At 42.2% G+C, this 26,310-nt stretch overlaps 1 protein-coding gene across 1 annotated transcript in view; it reads right to left on the bottom strand.

Annotated features, from left to right (window-relative positions):
- Positions 1 to 16,151: 16,151 nt before the first annotated feature.
- Positions 16,152 to 26,310, bottom strand: part of PRKCE (protein kinase C epsilon) — a 273,352-nt gene continuing 263,193 nt past the window's right edge. Inside the window, exon 15 of the mRNA XM_075267024.1 lies at positions 16,152 to 16,551. Within this exon, the coding sequence (XP_075123125.1) occupies positions 16,405 to 16,551 (147 nt within the window). The 3' untranslated portion in view covers positions 16,152 to 16,404. The remainder of the gene's footprint in view (positions 16,552 to 26,310) is intronic.

Genomic DNA, 26,310 nt, shown 5'->3' with positions numbered 1-26,310 from the left:
ACCGTTACCGATACAAGGCAGGATGGATCCATGCTTTCATGTTGTTGACGCCAAATTCTGACCCTGCCATCCGAATGTCGCAGCAGAAATCGAGACTCATCAGACCAGGCAACGTTTTTCCAATCTTCAATTGTCCAATTTCGATGAGCTTGTGCAAATTGTAGCCTCAGTTTCCTGTTCTTAGCTGAAAGGAGTGGCACCCGGTGTGGTCTTCTGCTGCTGTAGCCCATCTGTAGCCTCAAAGTTGGACGTACTGTGCGGCGTTCAGAGATGCTCTTCTGGCTACCTTGGTTGTAACGGGTGGCTATTTGAGTCACTGTTGCCTTTCTATCAGCTCGAACCAGTCTGGCCATTCTCCTCTGACCTCTGGCATCAACAACGCATTTCCGCCCCCCACAGAACTGCCGCTCACTGGATGTTTTTTCTTTTTCGGACCATTCTCTGTAAACCCTAGAGATGGTTGTGCGTGAAAATCCCAGTAGATCAGCAGTTTCTGAAATACTCAGACCAGCCCTTCTGGCACCAACAACCATGCCACGTTCAAAGGCACTCAAATCACCTTTCTTCCCCATACTGATGCTCGGTTTGAACTGCAGGAAATTGTCTTGACCATGTCTACATGCCTAAATGTACTGAGTTGCCGCCATGTGATTGGCTGATTAGAAATTAAGTGTTAACGAGCAGTTGGACAGGTGTACCTAATAAAGTGGCCGGTGAGTGTATATATATATATATATATATATATATATATATACATATATATATATATATACAGTATATATATATATATATATATATATATATATATATATATATATATATATATATATAGTATCAGGGCAATAGTGAGGTCTTGTATTCAGAATGCCTCCCCATTGGTTGTTACTCAGCTTTCCAAAGCTCCTTAAAGGTAAGCATACTTAATATTGCAGGTATATTAGAAAGAGGGGAATTATCAAAGCGTAACTACAAATATTTGCCATTCAGCCAAAGTAGGTTGTATTGTTGTCACTGTGTGTACACTACTACTACCAAAAAAACTGACAGAATTGTAGACAATTTTTTGCTTCTTAAGAAATGGGACACGTCCGAATTCTAGACTGCATTGGGATAATCTGATAATCTGACCCAATCATTCATAGTAGCCCAGAACCTTCTAGATACCTTCCCATAAAAATCCAAAACGACCAAAATAAATTTAGACTCAGCGGATATTCCTTTTCCTCTTCGGCTTCTGAATGTAGCAGTCAATGTGAATTTGTAGCCGTGGACAGGAAACAGTCACTTCTGAAAGTTCCGTCTCAGCAGATTTCTAATGTCCTATGGAAGGACTTATAGAACATAATAACATCGATACTAAATATAACTTTTTATTAAGTTGTCACTTGGAGACCGGAGGAAACCGGTATTTAAAAATAAGAAGTCCTCTTCCGTCTGAATGTTGGCTTAAGGAAATCATATTATGTATATCTAGTGGCCGACCGATCCTTGAGACTCTTCTGGATGGTTTTTGTTATAATTTTTGAAACTAGATCGCCTTGCAGAGATCCAGCCGGTGTAGGGATCCTGTTATAGTCAATGGTGTCACTCAGGATCCCTTGTTATTAGATGAATTTTGTTGTTCTTCTGGTTCTTCATTGGACTCGAGACAATGTTGCAAATGTGAACATAATTGTATTACAATTCTGTCTCCCATTTTCTTAGAAATCTGCATTGTGCCGCTACTAAAATTTATGAAGGAATTGACACGATTTTTGAATAACTTGACTGTGATATCGTCCAATGAGAGCTGAGAGTATTAGATTACGTGGGGACACGCCCGTTTGACAATCACAGGTATCATAGGTCCTCTGAGACGCGTGATTTGAGCCCAGAGACTGGAAGAAGACACCGATGTACCACCAGATACCACCAAGGAGTGAAGTAACGTAAGAGTAAATGTTTGTTATTTTATCCTATGTCCACCAAGTCTCCACTTATTATATTCTTGGGTCCGAAGAGAACCCAGAGTATAATAATAGCAGCTTCATTTTGGGATCAACTTGTTTGCCGCGAACTGGAACACGAATGCAAACCCACGAATATTCGTTGAAAAGAATTCTCATCTTTGCCCATCTCTACTGACGTGTCGGCCGTGGTCAGGCACAACCAGTAAAGATCCTCCAATGAATTAAAAAGTTGTAATTTATTCCTATGAATACAATATACAATAAACTTTACATCTAATTCATTATAGAATATTAACAATAATATTATAGAATTAAAAATAATGAATCATTTGCTTTTGCGGATGGAGTTGGTGACTATTTTCCTCCACCGACTCCACCCCAGGTCCTGGCCCCAATGTAAGATCTGTAGGGGGGGACCATCTTACCATGTGTGACCTATAACACTGGTGTCTTCAGGTGCTGTAGTGAGTACTTTGGCAGTGATCGCTACCTCTCTAACCCTATAACTGGGGTCTCAGTTACGTGGCCTGTGGATTGTGTGCAAACCCTGAGGCTGCAATCTGTGACCCGGTTCTAAAGTGTCTCAAGCATGTAGGTGGATTAGAAACGTGGAGCAGCTTCGGTGTATATACTTACCTCTCCGCTCCCTGGCACCTCCCTCTCTCTTCCCCTATTTCTGATTTAGGTCTGTGATGTATGTGCCCCTGGAACAGGGGAAGAGAGCGGTGATGTAGTACTGGCCGGTGGCCACTTGTGGGCGACAATAAGCTATTATGGGGCCACTGTTGGGGGGACATTAAACTATGCAGGGTCACTGGTGGGGGATATTAAAGTGTACGGGGCCACTGTGGGGGACATTAATGTGTACAGGGCCACTGCTGGGGGACATTAATGTGTACGGGGCCACTGCTGGGAGACATTAGAGTGTACGGGGCCACTGTCAGGAGACATTAAAGTATATGGGCCACTGTTGGGGAACATTAAAGTATATGAGGCCACTGTTGGGGGACATTAAAGTATATGAGGCCACTGTTGGGGGACATTAAAGTATATGGGGCCACTGTTGTGGGACATTAAAGTATATGGGGCCACTGCTGGGAGACATTAAAGTATATGGACCACTGTCGGGAGACATTAAAATATATGGGGCCACTGTTGGGGGACATTAAAGTGTATGGGGGCTAGTCCTAGGGGACATTAAAGTATATGAGGCCACTGTTGGGGGACATTAAAGTGTATGGGGGCTAGTCCTAGGGGACATTAAAGTATATGAGGCCACTGTTGGGGGACATTAAAGTGTATGGGGGCTAGTCCTAGGGGACATTACAGTATATGAGGCCACTGTTGGGGGACATTAGAGTATATGGGGCCATTGCTTGAGTTGTTTAACAGCCAATTTGTATGGTATAGAATATGGATGTAATTCAACCCATAAACCCCAAATCTTTTCTATGTCGGTCTATTTACCTGTCTGAGTTTGAGACCCCTGCCCTATAACCACGTCCCTGGCCACGCCCTGGCTATGAGGTCACGTTCTAGAACTCATTTGTTGCTGTTTTAGGAATCTCTTAAATGTTCTAAGTGTCATCGGGACAGCGATAACAACGTGTTTTTCTATTTGATCTGTCAAATCTTCCAAATCTCGAGTCATAAAACCAGTTTCATTCTGGATTGTGTCGGGTCTCATTTAACATTCCTGACACCTTCATAGCAAAAACAGCTGTAAATTGTGAATATTCTGTTATTACCCGGATTGTTCCTTTGTGTACTTGGGTCTTCAGGGCTTGCCGTGGGCTGAGGAGAGGTCAGAGTTCAACCCGATTTTGTACTTAACCAGCTATTACTGTTATTATGACGTTTACCTAGAACTAGTTGGCCATTGGGACAGAATGTGAAATATTTGCTAAAAAGTTTCAAATTTATTTTCGGATTACTTTTTCATTCACATGGAAACTGGAATATGTTTTTTGCATTTGCTAACAGAGCCCCGAACCCCAGAAATGTAATAAAGTTATTGCAGTCAAGCACTAAGAAAACTCCTTAAGGAGCGTGCCTTACAAGATATGGAGACTTACAAGATATTTTTACTCCACTGGGGGATTCTGGGGAATATGCAAATCTGTTTTCCAGGATGTAATTAGGAAAACAATGTCTCTGCTCACTGGGACAGCCCCCTTATACATCATGTATGACTTTTTAGATCCCCTAATACCATAATGCGGGGATATTGCCCAACTAGTATTTCTATTCCAAAAGGAACAAATTCCCAGCTGTGGACAGCAATGTTTTGATCTGTTGGATCTCATGAGCACAGCATAGGGATATTAATTTGGCAGGGTGAGAGACTGTAGACCGGGGTCAAGGACTAATAAAATTGTACAAGACCTATGATGTATATTTCAGATTGAAAACCATCCAATTATATGGATCCTTGTAATATTGTATCTTGTGCACCATACACTGTATACGATGGACTGTCCCATTGATATCCTCCTCAATCACTTGTATACATGTTGTCTGGATTGTATTTAACCAAAACATCGCTTCTAGGGAATATCTATCTATCTATCTATCTATCTATCTATCTCCTATCTATCTATCTATCTATCTCCTATCTATCTATCTATCTATCTATCTATCTATCTCCTATCTATCTATCTATCTATCTATCTATCTATCTATCTATCTCCTATCTATCTATCTATCTATCTATCTATCTCCTATCTATCTATCTATCTATCTATCTATCTGTCTGTCTGTCTGTCTGTCTGTCTGTCTGTCTATCTATCTATCTATCTATCTCCTATCTATGTATCTATCTATCTATCTCCTATCTATCTATCTATCTATCTATCTATCTATCTATCTATCTCCTATCTATCTATCTATCTATCTATCTATCTATCTATCTATCTCCTATCTATCTATCTATCTATCTATCTATCTATCTATCTCCTATCTATCTATCTGTCTGTCTGTCTATCTATCTATCTATCTCCTATCTATGTATCTATCTATCTATCTATCTATCTATCTATCTATCTATCTATCTCTCTCCTATCTATCTATCTATCTATCTATCTATCTATCTCCTATCTATCTATCTCCTATCTACCTATCTGTCTGTCTATCTATCTCCTATCTATCTATCTATCTATCTATCTATCTATCTCCTATCTATCTATCATCTATCTATCTATCTTCTATCTATCTATCTATCTCCTATTCTATCTATCTATCTATCTATCTATCTATCTATCTCCTATCTATCTATCTATCTATCTATCTATCTCCTATCTATCTATCTCCTATCTATCTATCTATCTATCTATCTCCTATTCTATCTATCTATCTATCTATCTTCTATCTATCTATCTATCTATCTATCTATCTATCTATCTCCTATCTATCTATCTATCTATCTATCTATCTCCTATCTATCTATCTCCTATCTATCTATCTATCTATCTATCTATCTCCTATCTATCTATCTATCTATCTATCTATCTCCTATCTATCTATCTATCTATCTATCTATCTATCTATCTCTCTATCTCCTATCTATCTATCTATCTATCTATCTATCTATCTATCTCCTATCTATCTATCTCCTATCTATCTATCTATCTATCTATCTATCTATCTATCTATCTCCTATTCTATCTATCTATCTATCTATCTATCTCCTATCTATCTATCTATCTATCTATCTATCTATCTATCTCCTATCTATCTATCTATCTATCTATCTATCTATCTATCTATCTATCTCCTATCTATCTATCATTCTATCTATCTATCTCCTATCTATCTATCTCCTATCTATCTATCTATCTATCTATCTATCTATCTCCTATTCTATCTATCTATCTATCTATCTATCTTCTATCTATCTATCTATCTCCTATCTATCTATCTATCTATCTATCTATCTATCTATCTCCTATCTATCTATCTATCTATCTATCTATCTCCTATCTATCTATCTATCTATCTATCTATCTATCTATCTATCTCCTATTCTATCTATCTATCTATCTATCTATCTATCTTCTATCTATCTATCTATCTATCTATCTATCTCCTATCTATCTATCTATCTATCTATCTATCTATCTATCTATCTCCTATCTATCTATCATTCTATCTATCTATCTCCTATCTATCTATCTCCTATCTATCTATCTATCTATCTATCTATCTATCTATCTCCTATTCTATCTATCTATCTATCTATCTATCTTCTATCTATCTATCTATCTATCTCCTATCTATCTATCTATCTATCTATCTATCTATCTCCTATCTATCTATCTATCTATCTATCTATCTCCTATCTATCTATCTATCTATCTATCTATCTATCATTCTATCTATCTATCGATGACGTATTCTCTTCTAGATTCTTCCTGATAAAGAGACGACACTCAGCCTTGTATCCATTTAATATTGTTGTATTTATTGGGTTCTGAAACAAATACACATTCACATCCTCTCGAGTACAGTACATTTGGCACAGTAATAATGTTTACAATGAAGTAACACAAATGAATGGCAATAGATTTAAAACACATCAATAAGAAAAAAAAAAGTGTCCTGTACAAATAAAGCATCACAATACAAAAACGGAATACCTTTACTATTTATATATTTATATATAGCCAGAACTATTTGCACATATTAGAGGTAATTCTCAGCTTTTTTTTTTTTTTGGAAAGGTCCTGGATTTTTCTCATGACACGGGATTGCATTATAAATCTGTAGGAACACGTGACGGGGGTTTAGCTCGTTCCTCTCCTTTGTTTTTGGCAGTTTTATTAGAATGCAACAATATGGGAGGAAATGTAGATTAGGTGTAACAGCACGTCCATCACAGCCATAGTAAACGCACACACCCACGTAGACGGCACATTGTGTGGGTATGGACAATTCCTTTAATCTGGCAATTCTGATACTTCGCGATATAAGGTTTTATTAGAACGGCCTGGAAGTTCCCAATTTCACAGGAATGTGGAAGACTGAGAAGACGCCTAGAAACTCCTATGTTCACATTGAATAACTTAAGGTTTGATCCTGAATTATAAAGTAACTAATCGTTATTGGAAACCGTCAGCAAGCTTGTTGACAGACACGCCGCCAACTGCATGGCTGAGCCCCTATAACGCAGCGTGAACACCAGGTTCTTGTACAGATCATAGTTTACTTTTGACACTTCTTTGAATGATCTGTCCAGATACTAAGACAGCAAAGAATTCTGGAAGAGTTCAGCTCTGAAGCCTGCAACATAGTGAATGCATCTCTCATCTATAACACAGACTGTAACACGCGATGAGGACCAGGCAATCTATCCAGGGATGGTTCCTAAAGTTGGATTTGGGCTCTAAGGAGCTTCTGTCATGGCGGAAGGACAACTTTTTAAACAAAGTATTCCCCGCCATTATTCCAGAGGTAAAACTGAGATAATGGGATCGAAACCCTAACGTTTACTACAATATGAGCCGGTATGGCAACACACAGACTTCCCATAGTTCCATATTACAAACCCGTAGGAACTCCATATCCAATGGTGTGTACATGAGACAAGACTCACCCTGAGCTTCCGAGGGAAGAATACCGCCATAATACGCCAACCAATGGAGCATGGATGGAAGGCTGTGGGCGCCATCTTGCATGCAGCTGTATAGATGGCCGTTACAGTGTAGTCTAAAGGTCGAGTGACCCATTAATAAGCCTAAAACATTACGTAGCTTCTCTATTTTTGTCCAACGTTTGATACACTGACAGGTCCTATGAATGCCGGATTAAAGGAATTGTCCGTATACTTTATATATGTATCATGGCCTTACTGACAAGAAGAGATTTGGCAAATCTAATATAGTAGGAGCCTAATAGAAAAAAAAAAACTTTGTGTAAACTTGTTAGGCAGATGACATGAACTGTATGCGTTCTATGTAGCATCCGCCCATACAAAAGCTTAGGCTTGTCCTATAGAATACACTAATCCTATGGAAATGAGTGATGTATGTAGGTCGGAGCAGTCACGTGAGGCCAACACACCCAATGGGTCCATGCTATCTCATACTATGACATTAGGAATGCCACACTATCATCTCCATGGTGGTATAACAAGGCCTCCAGTCTATGCCGATATTTGCTTGTAGGTCTACTATGGGAAGGGGCACTTGGCATCATTATGAGTTGGTGGCCTGGCAGCCCAGCACTAAACTGACCAAGAAGAATACAGAACCAGTAGTGTCACATTGATATCCCTATTTTGTTTTTAAGGGGAGGTCCAGTTTTAACAACCTTTATCCTGATACAATGTCTTCTGGAATTTTTGATTTTTCCACTGCATGGGACCTGTTGAACGCCTAATGGGCGCCCACTGACAAGAGTCCAGCCATGACCCCTATTCTCCATCTTATTGAGATGATACAATTTAATAGTCGTTTCTGACATTGCCCTCAATTCCAGGAACAAGTCTCCTTAAAGGGGCTCTCCAGGGAATCTTATTTTGACTTACTTCCTCTGGGAATTTAGATGCTGTACCCAGGGATCCCGGGCTGGTTCCGACCTGGGCCACAGGTCCCAGGATACTCCTCCTCCGTCCTATTCCATGTTTACCATTGGTCTGGCCCAACATGGAAGAGTAGAAAGGAGTCAGAGCGGGCCGATGGTAGGTTAAGATCACATGAACCGGAGTCTGAATCAGGCTGGAACTCCTCGATACAACATCTATAAAACCTCAGAAGAAGTAAGAAAAAAATAGATTCCCTGGAGAACCCCTTTAATACAAAGTTCACATGGCCGAGTTCAGACTGGGAACCTTGGTTCATGTGTCAACTGGATTTTCCGGTCCCAACCCAGCTCAGTTGATCTGAGCTAAGCATGTCAGGATTTTATAAATTAAAGGGATTCTACCATTAAAAACTTTTTTTTTTTGTGGATAAGACTTTGGAATAGTATTTAGAAAGGCTATTCGTCTCTTACCTTTAGACGTGGTCTCCGCCGCGCCGTTCCTTAGAAATACCGGTTTTTACCGGTATGCGAATAAGTTCTCTCGCAGCAATGGGGGCGGGCCCCAGCACTCAAACAGCAATGAGGGCGTCCCCACCGCTGCCAGAGAATTGTCTCCAGCGCCGCCTCCTTCTTCGTCCGCAGCGTCATCTTCAATGTCTTCTTCCGGTGCAGGCTCGTAACTTCTAGGCGTCGGGCCTTGAGCAGAGCAGGCGGCGCAGGCGCACAGGCCATGGGAAAATGGCCGCTAACAATACTGTGCAAACTGCCATTTTCCCGTGGCCTATACGCCTGCGCAGTCTGCTCTGCTCAAGGCCCGAAGCCTAGAAGTTACGAGTCTGCGCGGGAAGAAGACACTGAAGATGACACTGCGGAGGAAGAAGGAGGCGGCGGTGCTTGGAGACAATTCTCTGACAGCGGTGGGGACGTCCGCTTCGCTTTTTGAACGCTGTGGCCCGCCCCCATTGCTGTGAGAGAACTCATTTGCATACCGGTAAAAACCAGTATCTCTAAGGAACGGCGCAACGGGGACCATGTCTAAAGGTAAGAGACGAATAGACTTTCTAAAGACTATTCCGACGTCTTATCTACAAAAAAAAAAAGGTTTTAAGGGTAGAATCCCTTTAAGTATTTCTTAATGAATTCTAACCCGTGACCCATCTGCCAACCCAAGACGTGGTAAAATATTCCATATTTAAAACCATTATAACGATATATAACACCTGAGATAACACAAAAATGAAAAAAATAAAATAATGTGAACTGGAATTGTATCATCGGCCCATGTGGGCATTCACCATTGTAAGATACCTCCACTTAGTAAAGTACTGGCCTGATGAACTGGTAATTGCCCTTGGACAGACACTGGTTAGGGCGGGTTCACATCTGCGGCCATTCTCCGATTTAGCCAATCCGGTCAGTTTCCGTCTTCTGCCGCACGAAACTGCACAGGAAATAGAAACCTAGAGGTCAGGCGGTTTTTTTTGTCAGTTACTGACTGCCAGGTTTCCGTCTCCTGTCCAGTTTCACAGGGGCAGAAGATGGAAACCGACCGGATTGGCTAAACCAGAGACCCGGGCGCAGATGTGAACCTTCCCTTAAGGTGCCCATTCACATTAAATTAGTGTCAACTGAACCCGCTGATTTCACCAGGGCCTAATATGTATAGGGATGTCCCAAGTCTCCTCCAAAGATGTCTGGGGAAAAAAGGATCGGGCATGTTCAATTTCAACATGCCCAATCCTTGTGCGTTCACATCTACACCATTGCCTCGATTCTTCTGATCCTTTGCAGGATTACAAGAATGAAAAAAAGGTCTGTCTAATGATGGCCAACAATGGATCCCAATGGACCCCAATGACTACAATGGGGTCTATTGGGTGTCCGCTATTCTTTCACAGCCATCGCTGGACAAAAAAGTTGGGCTTGCTGAAATTTTTTGTCTGGGATTTTTTTGCCCACTGAGAACTCATACTTAACTCAGCCAAGCCAACCATGAATTTGCCGGAACAGTCACTAATTTGGGGCAAAAGGAGACAATTCTGACATAAGTGGCTACCGGAGCTCCTTCTGATCTAAGGACGGGACTTTAAATGTCCCTAGTTTACCAACCAACTACAACATTGGTGAGCATCCATAGGTATGGGTAGTTCAGGAGGAAGGTGCTAGGATGGTGGCCTACATGGAAAGCATGGTGGATGGCAAAGAATGGAGAAAGATACCGCTTTCCATGACCCGTTGTCTGAAATCCATCGGGACACCCCAAAACAGTGGTAGTGTGGGAACAAGGGTGGAAAAGGTTAATGCACTGAAGACGAGGCCTATGGTGGGTAGGTGGTCATTGGACAGGACGGAATTGTAAGGCCAGTAGGATGGTGCGGGCCAGTCATATTGCCATGTTGGAGATCTGGTAGATGAAATGGTTTAGTGCTAATACTAATAGTGCACAAGTATTGCCACCTTACTACAGGCTGGGGCAAGCGGCCCACCTCATGGCGGACAACAAGAAGAAGAAGATGTCCTACCATAGCAGCAGCAGTGCTAGCAGAACCCAATATAATGGTACCATATATGTGCAATAATAAAGCGTCACCGGTAATACATGGAAACTGTCTCAAGGAAAACCCGTCTGGCCCATGGCGACCAATCACAACTCAGAATTTGGACTTGGCACTATGGGCAACAAAGGCAGGCTTTACTTTTCGAAAAGTTTTCCTAGATCAGCCGGTTTTCATCTTGACTAGTTCTTGCTTTCAGACCCTTGCCCTTCAGGAAAGTATTTGCCAACTTTCCCAAAAGGTCTAAGAGGGGTGACGACCTCCCGTATGCCCAGAGAGTGGTCCCAGTGGATTGGTCATTATGTGACATGGGCCTGTCGGGTCACAAAAAGACATTTGTTTGCCCATGTCACAAAAAAAGGGTGTGACATGTATCAAATGGGGCCTGTAAAAAATTTTTTAGCTTTAGAATAACTGGGGGTCCCACGTCTACGAGAACACCGGTTCTGTGTCCACCCTTTAAAAGGAGACATGGTCGTGAGCAGGGGCGAACCTGCGCCTATCGCCGCCCGAGGTGAATGACAGAAAGCCTCCCCCCCCCCCCGGGAGGAGGGGGCGGAGCAGAGGGTGTGTGGCGGAGCGAAGGGGCGGGGCTTAGCGGCATTCGCAGACAGAGAGCAGGAACGGAGAGGACCTGCTCTCTGCCTGAGCGTGAGGAGAGGCTGCTGGAGCAGCGCTGCTCCAGCGGCCTCCCCAATCCACCGCTCGGTGCTAAGCCAGTCCAGGACAGCCCTCCCTGAGGCCCTGGTATAGCACCGCCTGAAGCGGTTGCTTCAGGTCGCCTCATGGGAGGTGCGGCGCTGGTCGTGAATGTATCTTGTCCACTGAAAGCCTATGGGACCGATGGAGATAGCTGAATACGCTTAGAAATTCATCGTCACCAATGGTACGCTAACTGCCCATATATTACCGGACCCGTTAAAGATACTTGGTTACACTATAGGTTCTCTTTCGTTTAGCGCTGGGATTTCTGGCCATCAACAAGTAAAGCCGCAACTAACCCTGGCTACCTCGTGTCATCCCATCCTTCAATGATTGATGGGGACCACCACCGATCATGATACCGAAGGGGCCAAAAATCGAAATCAACACTGCAGCCCCTTCATCAGGATCGGTGAAGGTTCCAAAGCCCGAGCCCCCACCCATCATAAAGCGATACCCCTTCAAACCTAACCATTCAAGAAGCGATAGAAAGATGGGAATTTCAAGGCCAGAACATGAAGCTCTAAAAAAAAACGAAAATAAAACAACCCAAAAACTCGTATAAATAGCCCACCGGGGAGTAGTAAAAACAAAGAAACGAAACCGATGCCGTGCGTGTGTGTGCTAGCACTGTTGCTTCAAGCCAATGCTCCTTCCTATTTCGTTACAAAGTTCTGAAATACTATACAATAGATCTAGTAGAGCGTAATATCTGTTACATCTCTGAAAAAGAAACAATAATAATAATAATAATTATAATAATTATAAAAAAAATAATAATCTCTCACAGAAACTTGAACCAATACACATACAGAGTATTGCACATTGACCTTATTAGAATAAATTCTTTATGGACTAGCATTTTCTATTTTTTTCCGGTACATGCAGCAGTTGATACCTTTATAATGAATAAGACTCCACAGGCTTCGCCGCAAACACTATTTACAAAATCTCACCTGTACAAAAGGCAAATAAAGCTTCCTTAGTGCCACGTCGTCACTCACAAGTATTTTTGATTTTTATATATATTTATATATATATATATATATATACTTTTTTCCAAGAAGCGGAGGGATTCACGTTTTGTCACTTAAAATGAATCCCGGCCGCCCCTTTAAAAAAAACAAACAAAAAAAATCAGTCCAGTAAAATACATCAGAAATTGCAATACAGGTATACACAAATACACAGGGTACTCTGCAAATGAAAACATAAGTAACACTGTCAGCACGTTTACAACAAGGTAACTGAACTATGGCGGTACGGTTTTTGTCTCCGTTGTCGGAACTTTTTTTTTTTTTTCAATGTACATCGGTCGTGAAGGTCAGTTTTTACGAAGTTTGATCGTTGACACTTATTCCCCAAGTGCCATCAATCGGATTTCATTTCTGCACGTCACATTGGTGATAGTAGACAAATCGAAGAAAAAACAGGACAGTAGTGCTCTAGTTTCATGAACGTGTGCAAGGGCAACAGGAGTGCAGGATGGAGGTTTTCGAGGTTAGGGAGATGTTTCATACGTAAAAATCATAAGGTTAAGATGAGGGGTGGGTCAGATGGAGGACTGGAGATAGGGACACTCCTACAAGTCCTAAAAGTTCCTTAAAGGGGACCTTTCACCCCCTCCAAAAACGACAGCTCTTTGCGTCCTTCAATAGGTGCCTCTCCACTGATTTCAGCGCAGTTGGAATTTTTACTCTAGCCCTCACTATTCCCGAGCAATCAGTGTTGTTAATTTCAGCTCCCAATATGTTCTCTACTATCAGGTGGGAGGTGCAAGACTGTAACAGATAGTCTAGGACCGCCCACCTGAGAAAGTCTAATACTGGATGCTAAAATATCTGCTCTGATTGCTCGGGAATGGTGGGGGCTAGAGGAAAAATTCCAACTGCGCCAGAATCAGCAGAGCGGTGCCTATTAAAGGATGCAAAGAGCTGGAGTCGGTGAAGGTAGTGAAAGGTGACGTCATGTATACAGTCATATAATGGCACCATGTTGTATCCCATTGTCATATTGAAACCCAGCAGTCCATCAATTCATACTGTGGGATATATTTTTTTTCTATGATTTTAATCAAGGAGATACAATTGTCCCATGGTCTTTTGGATGCCATATTATGGGGAAATTCACACCTATCAGCATTGCTTCTGGATGGAAAGAACTGCATAATATGGCACCATATACATGCACCATATGTTGGCACGTCATTACATCGTATTGGAGATGTAGGAACTCTGTAGGCATCACACAACACTGAAGCTAAAGGGGTGGAACGATCATAGTCAACCACTTGCAGAATGTGGCCCCCAGGATAATCACCCTGGATCGAACTCTTGGACCCCAGCAAATAACGGATTTTGCCAGGGAAAGTTGTCACCCGTCAAGCAATTCCCATGATGGCCACTCTCATAATACACGGTCGTTTAGAGTCCTACAGAGCAGCAATCATACTGACTAAAAAGGCTGGGGGTCCTCTTTATGACGTCCATAAGGCCTAGTCAAGCATATGAACAGGGGTGGTCAGACCCATTAAAAATGGATACCTTGTTTCTGGGTTGAGAATGCGGGTACAGTGACAAGACTTCTTCCCTGGCTCCACTACTGATCAGTGTTGTCCTAGAGACTTTGAATCCAGATTCACCCTATAACAATGTCCTCATAAGCTTAAATAGTCTCAGTAAGGATGTGGACATTCACGTGGATTAAGATTTATATCCAAGGTAGCCATTTCTTCCCATACAAAAGACTGAAACACACTAAAGAGACTCTTATATGGAACTTGTAGGAGTGAAGGTATCAGTAGGACGTGTCCGCCATCGCTGATGGGGAATGCTGGGATATATGGATGGGAGACTACTCAATGGCTATTGAATCCATCCTAGTAATACTTTCCTTTAAGCTCTGATCCTGGGGAAGGGGATATACTATTGTACAGTACTATTCTATAGGATTTGTGGAGTGTCCGTCCTTTGGAGTGATCATGGCTATAATCGATCGAAAAGGAAGATTCATGAGTTGTCACTAAACCTTAGCCGACTGCTAAAATAATTTAGCCCTTAAAAACTTGGTGACTACTTCTACTGAAACACATGGCACTGATATTTACACCTTTATAGGAGTCCTCTTTATAGTACAGCCCCTACTTCTATAGATGCAACGTGGGGGGTTTCTCTTCCATTGGAACGCCCTTCACCATTGGAGCAGAAAACCCAATGGAACACCCACCATTAAGACCAAGACAAACTTAAAGGGGTTGTCTGGGATTAGAAAAACATGGCTGCTTTCTCCCAAAACAGCACCACTAATGCTGCTCAGAAATCTAGTGGAATGGCCAACCTTATGGGCACAGGTAATAAAAGCCATGGGCTTGGATTGTTTACAAAAAATTTGGATACATTTTCTAGAGTTGGCAAACATGACTGTTCACAGGTTGTCTATGGTATTACAGCTCAGCCCCGTTCACTTATGGTCTTCTTCACACAGAGGACCAGATTCTTTGGCCCAATCCCAGTCTGGTGACCCGGACTCCAAGCCAAATAGTTATCTTGAAGTCCCTGCACAGGACAGAAGAGCTGATCGGAGGCAGGGACTCATGGCATAGGTCACACTATGTTGCTTGGAGTCTGAATCTTCTGACTGGGTCCAGGTTGGTAAATCTGGCAAATTTCCAAATGTTCTGGTCCGTATTCCCAGTTTGCTTAGCTGCAATACTAGATACAACCTATGGACAGGCGTGGTGCTATTGTTGCAAGTTTTTTCTAATCCAAGACAACCTGGGGTTGTATAAGATAAGAAAACAAGACTGATTTTTCTCATAAATTGGGCCATTTTTTTGCAAAAAATATTGACTAAAAAATCGTGTTATTAAGGGCAACATGGTGGCTCAATGGATAGCATTGGGGTCCTATGTTCCAGTCCAGCAAAGGGCACATCTACATGGAGGTTGGACGTTCTCCCCATCTTTACAAAAACATACTGATAGGGAATTTAGGTCCTATTAGTGAGTGGTGAGTACCGGGTATCTACGTACTATAAAAATCAGCCATGTTTTTCTAATTTCATAAAACCCCTTTAAGAGACATTTGCATGTCCTACGTTCTTACGGGAAGACGCATGAAGACGGGGGGCTCTGTAAGAAGACATTAAGGTGGTGCCTTAAGAGAGCGTCCACCTTTCCCCAATATTTACAGGTTTTGCAGACCTCATTCCAAGTTTTTTTTGTTTGTTTTTTTCAGACGACAAGTTACGTCCATCTGTCTCAGTGGTTGAAAGGGAACAGTGTCTAAGCAGGAAAGGGTTAAAATAACTTAAAAAAATACTTAAAATACCTAAAACTCACCCTGCATTGCTTTCCTATTGTACACATTCTGCAAGTAAAAAATAAAATAATAAAAATAAATAAAAACCTTTTTTCTAAGATTGTCTAGTATTTTTGTGGTCGCCAAACCAGGCAGAATGTTACAGCGACAGGTACAAACTGCAACGTCGCATCGCTCCGTATAACAGAAGGTAGGAGTGCCCTCAAGTTAAAAAAAAACAATAGCAACAATAAATAGTATCTTTACACAAGTAGCAGGCTCATAATAAAACAAGTTTGTAAGGATCCACTGAATCTCAGTCACGTATTATGTCTCCATAGGACTACTGCATGAGGGCCAAATTCCACCGCGCCCGTTCCTTCAGGCCAGAGGTTCCTCTCCGAAATAGGAGAATCCTTCAAATTCGCCCTGATTGATTTGTTTCACTATGGCTTCATCCACCAGTGTCAGAACAGGTTCTTCTCGAGTAAAATCCTGGTCAAAGTTGTTTACGTCACGCTTGGTTTTCTGGAAAAAATAAGGAGAAAAATTGGTATTTAAAGAGGACGTTAAGGTGTAGCTCCAGTGACGTCCACTGGGGGAGCCTTACATAAGCTGCAATACCAAACAATGCCACAATATACAATGTAGTGAGATAGTCGAGTACTTCGCTCAGTTACCTTAGTCCCATAAACTCTGAATGGAGCTGTGAGACCAGTGCACCAGTCAAACAAGAAACACAACATATGGGACAACGCCTTTAAGAAAGGTTTATACAGCTTCCATTGACTCAGTAATAAATCTGTATGCAGTCAGCTCATGAGCTCCCCTAGTGGTGGCTATGGACAGAAACATGTTTTATTATGTAACCCTTTGGAAGGATCTGTAAGAGAAAAAATGGAGCTCTAACCCCAATAAAGTTATGACATTAAGGGGATTGAGCCAAAAATGTATCCCCCTATCCACAAGAAGTGTCTGATGGGAGTCCTGACCGAGTCTCTGAGTAAAGTGGTGGTCATGCATGTGCAGTTCCGCTCCATTCAATACTGTGGGGCTGATGAAGGTAAATAAGTGCTGGACTGCAAATGTCTGCTGCAATCTCAAAGAGAGGAACGGAATGGCAGCAAATGTGTGACGGCTTCGTGTACAATGGAATTCTTAGGACCCCTGTACCATTGATGGGTGGGGGTTTCAGTATTCGGACCCCACCGATTAGACAGAGATAGAGATAGATAGATATATATATAAGATAGACAGATAGATAGTTAGATAGATAGATAGGAGATAGATAGATAGGAGATAGATAGATAGATAGATAGGAGATAGATAGATAGGAGATAGATAGATAGATAGATAGATAGATAGGAGATAGATAGATAGATAGATAGATAGATAGATAGATAGATAGATAGGAGATAGATAGATAGATAGATAGATAGATAGATAGGAGATAGATAGATAGATAGATAGATAGATAGGAGATAGATAGATAGATAGATAGATAGATAGATAGATAGGAGATAGATAGATAGATAGATAGATAGATAGATAGGAGATAGATAGATAGATAGATAGATAGGAGATAGATAGATAGATAGATAGATAGATAGATAGGAGATAGATAGATAGATAGGAGATAGATAGATAGATAGATAGATAGATAGATAGGAGATAGATAGATAGATAGATAGATAGATAGATAGATAGGAGATAGATAGATAGATGATAGACAGACAGATAGATAGATAGATAGATAGATAGATAGATAGATAGATAGATCTTATTAGGTTCCAGTGAGTGTGCAGAATATTCTAGAATGTCACAGTATGTATCTCCTTTATACACTGACTGTCGCCCTGATATTTTAGGCTATTTTCATGCACAGATCCTAGACTTCCTCACTTTTCCCTCAGGTGTCTTTCCCTCCCAAAGTCAATGCATAAAGAGACAAAAACAACATGTTTATGCAAAATATATAACATGAGCATCCAAAATGAAGCCTCACTAAGTAAACTGGTCCAGGGATCGGCAACACCAAGGCGCTGCCACCTGTAGTGTCCGGGGCTCCACCGGTGACTGCGCCATGAGCAACTCCTGCAAGAACGTGGGCACCTGGAGAACACTGGAAAACCTACAAGGACTCTTGTTATACTTTGTACACGAGGCAGGGCTCGTGTTTGGTGCCTAAATGCTCCACAATGTCATACATTTTACAATAGCTCACCAGCGCCCCTTGTGGACAAATTATGTTTTGTGCCTTTAGAATTATATTTGATTTAATACATCGAACCTTGTTCAATAGAACTGATCTTACTGAACTATAGAGAAGACCATCTTATAAACCTGCTGTTCTACGGCTCAAGCTACTGCTGTGGCAGGGCCAGGAGTCCATTAATCATCAGGTCGGGAGCATTCACTTTGGGTGTCCTTTTCAGGACAGGTTACATTTTCAGGACTGTCGGCAACTATGGTCTCATAGCTATGGGTAAGATAAATAAGCAAACAGTATAAACAGTGAACACAAAGAGCATGAAGACATATGTGATGTTCTCTTGGAGGATCTAACTTGTCCTATGCATGTGCAATGCCTAATTTCACCATTGGGGGCTCTGGACATAAATAAGACACTTAATGCCATCCCCTTCCCCCACCAGATTACAGCTGATCCTTGGGATCCCTGCAATCATCTTATTTTCAGGGACTCTTCTATCCAGGTATAAAGTGGCCAATCCCTTTACATAGTTGCCACATGTTACTGTGGCTTATATATATATATATCACCGCCATATTGCATTTACAACATACCGCAGGCGGGATCTTATGTAAGGAAAGTGACACTGGAGAACACACCAGGCTATAGTCTCATCAATCATCACACGGGTAAACATCTCACTCCATTGTTTGCGGAATAAGGAAAGTGAATCAAGTCTAGAGTAAATACGAGGCCTGTTGTTACTATATAAAGGATCCATATGCAGTAGCTACACGTATATGTAAGGTATAGCCATGGCTGATGGAATCACAGTGTTACGCTTGCCTTTCTCGCATTACTAGGTGGCGACACCTAGGACACCTAGCATTTATCCATATAGTAGTCAGAGACTAAGCTGACCCAAAGTAGTGGCATTGCTAGAGGTCCGTGTTCTTCCATGACATCTTCTGGGCTTGTCCCCATCCTGCTTTAGTTTGCACCACAGCCCTTGACTCCGTCCTTCACCGCAGTATAGAAATGTATCATACCATGCACAAGGTAAGGTTCTGTGCACAGAAACTGCATGGCGGTGTCTTAGTATGTATCTATGCCGGTTCCACGCACCGTTACCCGATCATTCCAGACCTGACATTGTTCCCATCAGATTTTAAGAAGGATATTGCACAGGTGAGGTTAGCACCCATAAGGTCCTGTTGAAGCTAAAGCTATAGCTGTAGACCTAACCGCTCTTCCTAACATCCTCCCACCCTCATACACATTTTTACTTTATTAACCTATATAACTTCCTTTTTAATAGAAAACAGGCGGTAACATTCTCCAAAGCAATGCAACTGTTACTAGGGAAAGTCTGTACACCTTTGTGTTGCGAATATGCAGAGCTGAAGCATTTACGAAAGGGGAGGCTTACTTCAAATGGCTGTATCTCTGGTTTTATACCATGGTATCACAAGAAAGCTAAGGTTCTCAGCTTTCATATGCGGCCAAGATTGATGTTCTAAGCCATAGAATAACGTGAGATATTGCTTGTAGGTTATTTGTATGTTATTCACAACAGTTCATGTTTCATATAAAAATCGCATTTCCGACTGTGTTTTTAACTTATGAAACCACTAGCAGTTACCTGCGACTTCGTCTGCGGGTTGGCGGTGGCGTTGAACCGCTTATATGTGTTGTCCCCCCATCTCTGCCCCCAGTTCCTTGTCCCCCCCCATCTCTTCCCCCTAGTTTCGGGGGAGCATGGCCAAGGTGAGTGCTACTACACTGGGGCCGATGTAAGAGGGGAACATGAAGCTGGGGAATGTGGTTGATCCCTGGGGACACCCCCTCCCCCCCCCCGGGACACCCCGCTCCCCAGGACACCTTCTCCCCCCGCTGCACTGACCTGTTTGTGGAGTGTCGGGTGCAGCAGTCTCCTCCGTCCGCGATGTGTGCAGGTGGCCTAGTATAGCTGCGGCTCCGGGACGATGTGGGCTGCCGCCATCTTGTTCACTGTGTCCCTGCTCAATCGGCACGCCCACATTCAGCCCCCAACCTATGGTGCCGCAGCCCTGGCTCTATAGCCCGCCCACAGCCTGCCATGCACCAATAGGAGGTGCGTGGACAGACCAGCGCTGGCGGAATGCCTGCTCCTATAGCTGAGCCCGGAGGGGTCTTTGGAGGGTCACGGTGGCGATTTGGGGTGAGTGACCCACATTTAAGTAGCCTACTACCTTTTCCTGGCAAATATGTGTGTGTGTGTGAAATTTCCCCAAAATCCATTCAGCCATTTGGCTGTGATTGAGGAACAAACACCCAAACACACAAACCCACAAACATCCAAACTCACAAACTTTCACCTTTATAATATTAATAGGATTTTTCTAGCCGGTATAAAACCAGAGATACGGCCAGTGGAAGTGACCAACCCACTTTGGTAAATGCTTCAGCTCTACATACTACATTGAGTACAGGTGTACTGGAACTTTACAGCCTGTTTTCTATTAAAAGGAAGTTAGGTTATAAATAATATAACAAATTCCATCGCACATTCCCTGACACAATAGCAAATAAATACATAAAATGGGAGTTACACTTTCATCTTCAACCTGCACTGGAAGGAAGGAATTGGTTGGTTGACTGAACTCAACCTGTCGTAACAACCTTGAGGTCTCGCATGGACATACAACAGACTACTTATTATTTTGTATTCAGCCAAAGATGGAGATTTCCTTTAACTTGTTGAGAATTTGGTCTAAATCAGCCAAACCACATGAAAGTGCCCATTTTTTTTTTCTCAAACGGGAAAGGAATGTGAAACATGACCTTTTTGTTCTTATTGAACACTTGAAATCCCGAGCTGCAGAATGTGCCACATGAGGACAATTACAGACCTATTTCTGTCTTCTTGGGAGAGACAGAGCATTGTTATGTGGGAATGCATGTGTCCGGGGACAGCGCTAAAGGGACGGACTAACATGCACAATGGTATCATGCTTCTCGCAGTGGATAGGGCGATGGGTTTGTGGACGGATCCAGATTAAGTCCAACTCTTCTCATCTCAACTGAAATGGAGTTGAGAAGATCCACATGGACTATGCACATGAGCACTTTTGGAACTTTAGACCCAACATAAACAGTCCAGTCCCATTAATGTGACTACCTGTCAAAATCCAGAGTAACCCCCTTTGGCAGAGCGGACCGCCACGAGACGTGCAGGAAGAGAGGGGATGCTGTGATGATGGTTACTGGGATGTTGAGCCATGCCGACTACAGTGCCGTGGCAAGCTGCGCTAGGTTACGTGGTTGAGCATCCATGGCACGAACAACCCGATCGAGGTGATCCCACAGATTCTCGATTGGGTTCAAGGCTGGGGAATTTGCTGGCCAAGGGAGTACGGTAAACTCATCCTGGTGCTCCTCGAACCACGCACGTACATGGCGAGTTTTATGACACGTCGCGTTGTCCTGCTGGTAGATGCCAATAACGGACTTTGGATGCAATAGAAAGCTCCTAATTAGCTCCAGCACCAGATTATTCTGTCTTTCTTATCTCCTGCACTTTCTGCTCACTCCTCCCCTTCACAGACTTCTACAGATGTGTAATCCAAGTCCTGTGACCTGCAGTCTGTCTTGAGATGGATATAGCAGTGATTTTCAAAGTGAAACTCAGTTTATCAGAGGGAGAGGGAACAGGGAAAAAGCCTAATAAGAGGAAGAAGAAGAACTTTCCTCTGACAGAGTATATTATAACATTATTTTATAATCATCTATTCATTTACGTAACGTTTGTTCAAAAGTAGCTTAGATTTTCCAACGTAATAGGGGATAACCTAATAAAGAAATCTGTTTCCTTCTCCACTTATCAAACTGGTCTCCTTCTCCTTATCTTCATTCAGACCGGCTGGACCTTCCTTAGCCTCAAACACAGAAGTCTATGGAGATGGAGGAGGAAGCTGTATGTTATCTTGAATACACAGCAGAGTCAGGGTTCTCACTCACAGTATAACAGCTGCAGTTATTAGTATGTCTTTTCCAACAGACTCCTCCTCCACCTCCCCTCTTCATAGACTTCTATGTTAAAAGTAACTCAGCCTGATAGAAGGAAACATTTTTCTATATTATAATATATTACAAAGTTTCTTCTATTCACCTGTACTATTCATTCATGTAAAGTTGTTTTATAATAGGAAGCAGGCTTTATAAAAAAATCTAAAAATCCTTCAATTATAACTCTTGCAAACTCTAAGATGGTCAGACACTTGGACCATAGACACAGTAGATTTAAGGGGGCACATTACTTCCGAGCCAACCACTATGTGAGGATGACGACCGCAGCAGGAGAGGACGGTGTTGACCTTGTGGGTTCCAGTGACCTGACCTCTGACTGAGAACAGGGCTACACGCGACAGGGGCCATAGAGGATACAGGGTGCACCGTCTATCAATGTGATATCAGTGCTATCTACATGAAATAGTTTATAGATTTTTCCTGTTTCATCGCATGCCACCAGCGGATGTTTACAATAATTCTCAGTATTCGCCTTCTGAGTGAACATGAAGAGTCTTGTTTTGTAGGCTGGGAAGAAGCCTTGGGGCCAAAATACAGAGGTGTGGAGGCCATTGCAACACTGTATATCACTAATTGCTACATACAATGAAGATGACCCAGATTTCCTAGATTTACCTTGGTATTGCTTGCAGGCCAGAAGTGCTCTTGGGTCTAGACATAGCTAATGCAGTGTGTATTTCCTGAGTCAATGCCTAATTCCAATTATCTCTCATTAGATGTACATGTTGTCACAGCTTACCTGTCTGGGTATCCTGCATCATGCTACTCTGCCCTGGGTCATGCACATGGTCACGGTCTCTTAGAGGACCATTGGGCACTGGTCACCCTACCTTCAATCAATGCCTAAGTACCCCAGGGTTCATAAGCGCCCCGAGCCCCATAGAAGTTAATGGAGCGCCAGTCAAGCAAGCGCATTGAACACTTAACCCTTGTCTTGTGCAGAGGTCATTGGGTAGAGGGGGCAGTATATAAACTATAACCAATGCCAGTGATCTTGTCTACGTAGACACCATAGCACAACCTCTTTATCTCAAGTACTGGAGACATGACGGTCCCCACACTTTATACGGATTATAATTTTGTAGACTTCTCTCCTTGGTTTAGTCCCAAGTCAAACCCATCCGTGACCCAGTTGGATTGGTCCTTGTCCAGTTGGACGTAGCTACAGACGTCAGCAGCCATTTCCACATTCTACGTTACCTTGTGATGAGATTCTGGCCCTTTTCCATCGGACTAGCCTACAATAGTCGACTAACCACAACCATTGCTGGGTTTGAATCAGCTTCATGAGAATTTGGGTCTTAGAAATTACAAGTAGTGACATCACCGAGATTCTTGGCCTAGATCTCTCCAGTAAAACCTTCACCACAAACAAATATCTAGAGCGCTTAGATAATGCGTGAATCATGGAACAGAGGGGAAGAGAAGAGAAAAAGTTCACCTACAAAATAAAGCTTGACACGTTACTAAACTTATAGTAGATGCAACATGTCCGGGAACCGGGGGTCGGATACAGCAATCATCACATGGAGGAGTCTTAAGAACCGACCACAAGGTGGAAGATTCAAGAGAGACAGAAATCATATGGGAAATAGCTCTCGGGGGACGGAGTTGATTTAACCCCTTAAGGACACACGGTAGTTTGTAGGTTAATGTTCGTTGATTTTTCTTTATATATATATATCGTTTTTTATTACGTTTTACGACTTTTACAAATAAAACATCATTTTTTGAAGCTGAATGATTTTCCTGGGGTCACCGTATTCTGACACCTAGAACTTTTTTTTACTGTACGGTTGACGGGAGATATGTCAGGGCTCTTTATTTGCAGGACGAAGTTGTAATTTTTATTGGTACCAGTGTTTGGTATATAGGACTTTCTTTTTTTTTTTTTTTTTTTTTCTTAAATGTATTATTATTATTATTGTTTATTTATATAGCACCATTAATTCCATGGTGCTTTACATTTGGGGGTTACATACAATACACAGAATATACAGGTAGATATAATACTAACAATGACTGACTGGCACAGTGGGATAGAGGGCCCTGCCCGCGAGGGCTTACAATCTATGAGAAAGATTGTGAGCTCCACATAGAGCTCACAATGTACATTTTCCCCTATCAGTATGTCTTTTTTTGGAATATGGGATGGAAATCCATGCAAACACGGGGAGAACATACAAACTCCTTTCAGATGGTTTTTTGCCCTTGGCGGGATTTGAACACCAGGACTCCAGCGCTGCAATGCTAACCACTGAGCCACCGTGTGGCCCCGGTGTATATAGGACTTTCTGATCACTTTTTATTGTTATTTTTTGGGGAAAGCAAAGTGACCAAAATTTATTAATTTGCGCAACGCATTATATATATATATATATATATATATATATATATATATATATATATATATAAACCGAAAATGTTTGTCTACTTTTATTTACATTCTATATTTTTGGACTATAAAGGAGGGTTTTCTTTAATTTTTATTATTTCTGTGTATTTTTTTTCTATGTTCTTTTGCATTTTTTTCACTTTTTCCCTGACTAGCGCTGGGACCTCAGATCCTCTGTGCAATGTCCTATGTATTGCATAACATCGCACAATAGTTCCTTTGGAAACTATGCATGGACAGTCAGGAGAGCGTAGCCCGGCCTCCTGGCTGCCATGACAGCTCCTCGGAATCCGCAATCTTATCAAGGAGGTTCCAGGGTCAAGATTGCCCCCCTCTGTCACCCTTCAGACCCCTGAGATAAGATCGCCGGTGCCAAGGGGCTGCCATGGCCTGACTGCCTTTGCACAGTTCCCATACTAACTATTGTGCAATGTTCTGCAATATTATGTATTGCCGGACATTGCATAGGGGATCTGAGATTCCAGCGGATTAACCCCCTGGAAGCTGTGATCACCATTGTGTAATATCGCCTACAGCAGGATGTAATGCCGCAGGTACAGCTTCTTTGCGGACAGCATTACAGTGCCGTACTATTACTGAGCTGCGCGACATGGCAGAAAACACTGTGGCAAAAAAAACGCTGCATATTACATTAATTGGGATTCTGGCTAATCCCATCCAGAAATTGCAGAAAAAAATCCACACTGGAAATTCTGCAAAAATGTTAGCGTATTTTCCAATGGCAGCATGACCATTACACCTATAGAAACACTGGGGTATTCCGTATAGGTATAATAGAGGCAGAACGTCCAGAGAGAAAATCTCTGTGAACTTTCTGCAAAAAACTCTCTATAAAAACCTACAATACGCTTCTGCCGCAATCTTTTCCACAGCATTTTTTGGCAGGGATTTGCTGCGTGGGACCTTAGCCTTGAGCCGATTGCACACGACTGGTGACCGTGAATGAACAGAATGAGCCACAGAAGCAAGGCAGAAAATAGGACCTGTTCCGTATTTTGCAGCGCGGACTGTCGGCCTGGACACAGGACCATGTAATTCACGGTCACGTGTATGGGCCCATAGAAATGAACGGGTCAGTGTGCTATCTAGGAAACTCTCCGATCGGTCGACTGCAAGGGGCTGAGTCTGGAAGTTCCACCTTTGGAACCAAATATCTTATTGTATCTTATAGAGGTTGTCTAACATAATGATTTTTGTACAAGGGTTATGTCAGGTGTTGCAGCACAGCCCCATTCGCAAAGACAAAACCCGTGGACAAGGGTGCCATTATTTTGGTATAAAAAAAGGGAAATGATTTTAGACAACCCCTTTAATTTGCACCAATTTAAAAGCTCAAAATAAAACTAATAAATCTCATAACTTGGTTGAGTTCTCGATCCCATTCAATTTACACAATGAATGACAACATTACTGTATGTAAGCCATATTGCATAGACTTCTGTGTGATGTACGATACAAATATAGAATTCTGTAACATTATTAGATGTATCGATGTTTGCAAAAAACAAACTTTATGTGCCAGGGCTACAAAACCTGCCCAACTGGGCACGGCACATAATAACACAACAGATAATGCAGATGTATAGTTCGAGGAATGCAAACATGTAGAAAC

The sequence above is a fragment of the Leptodactylus fuscus genome, chromosome 3 (assembly GCF_031893055.1).
Source record: "Leptodactylus fuscus isolate aLepFus1 chromosome 3, aLepFus1.hap2, whole genome shotgun sequence".
In the NCBI taxonomy this organism is placed as follows: Eukaryota; Metazoa; Chordata; class Amphibia; order Anura; family Leptodactylidae; genus Leptodactylus; species Leptodactylus fuscus.
Note: the sequence above shows the minus strand (reverse complement) of the source record. Positions and strands in the feature narration are given on the sequence as shown.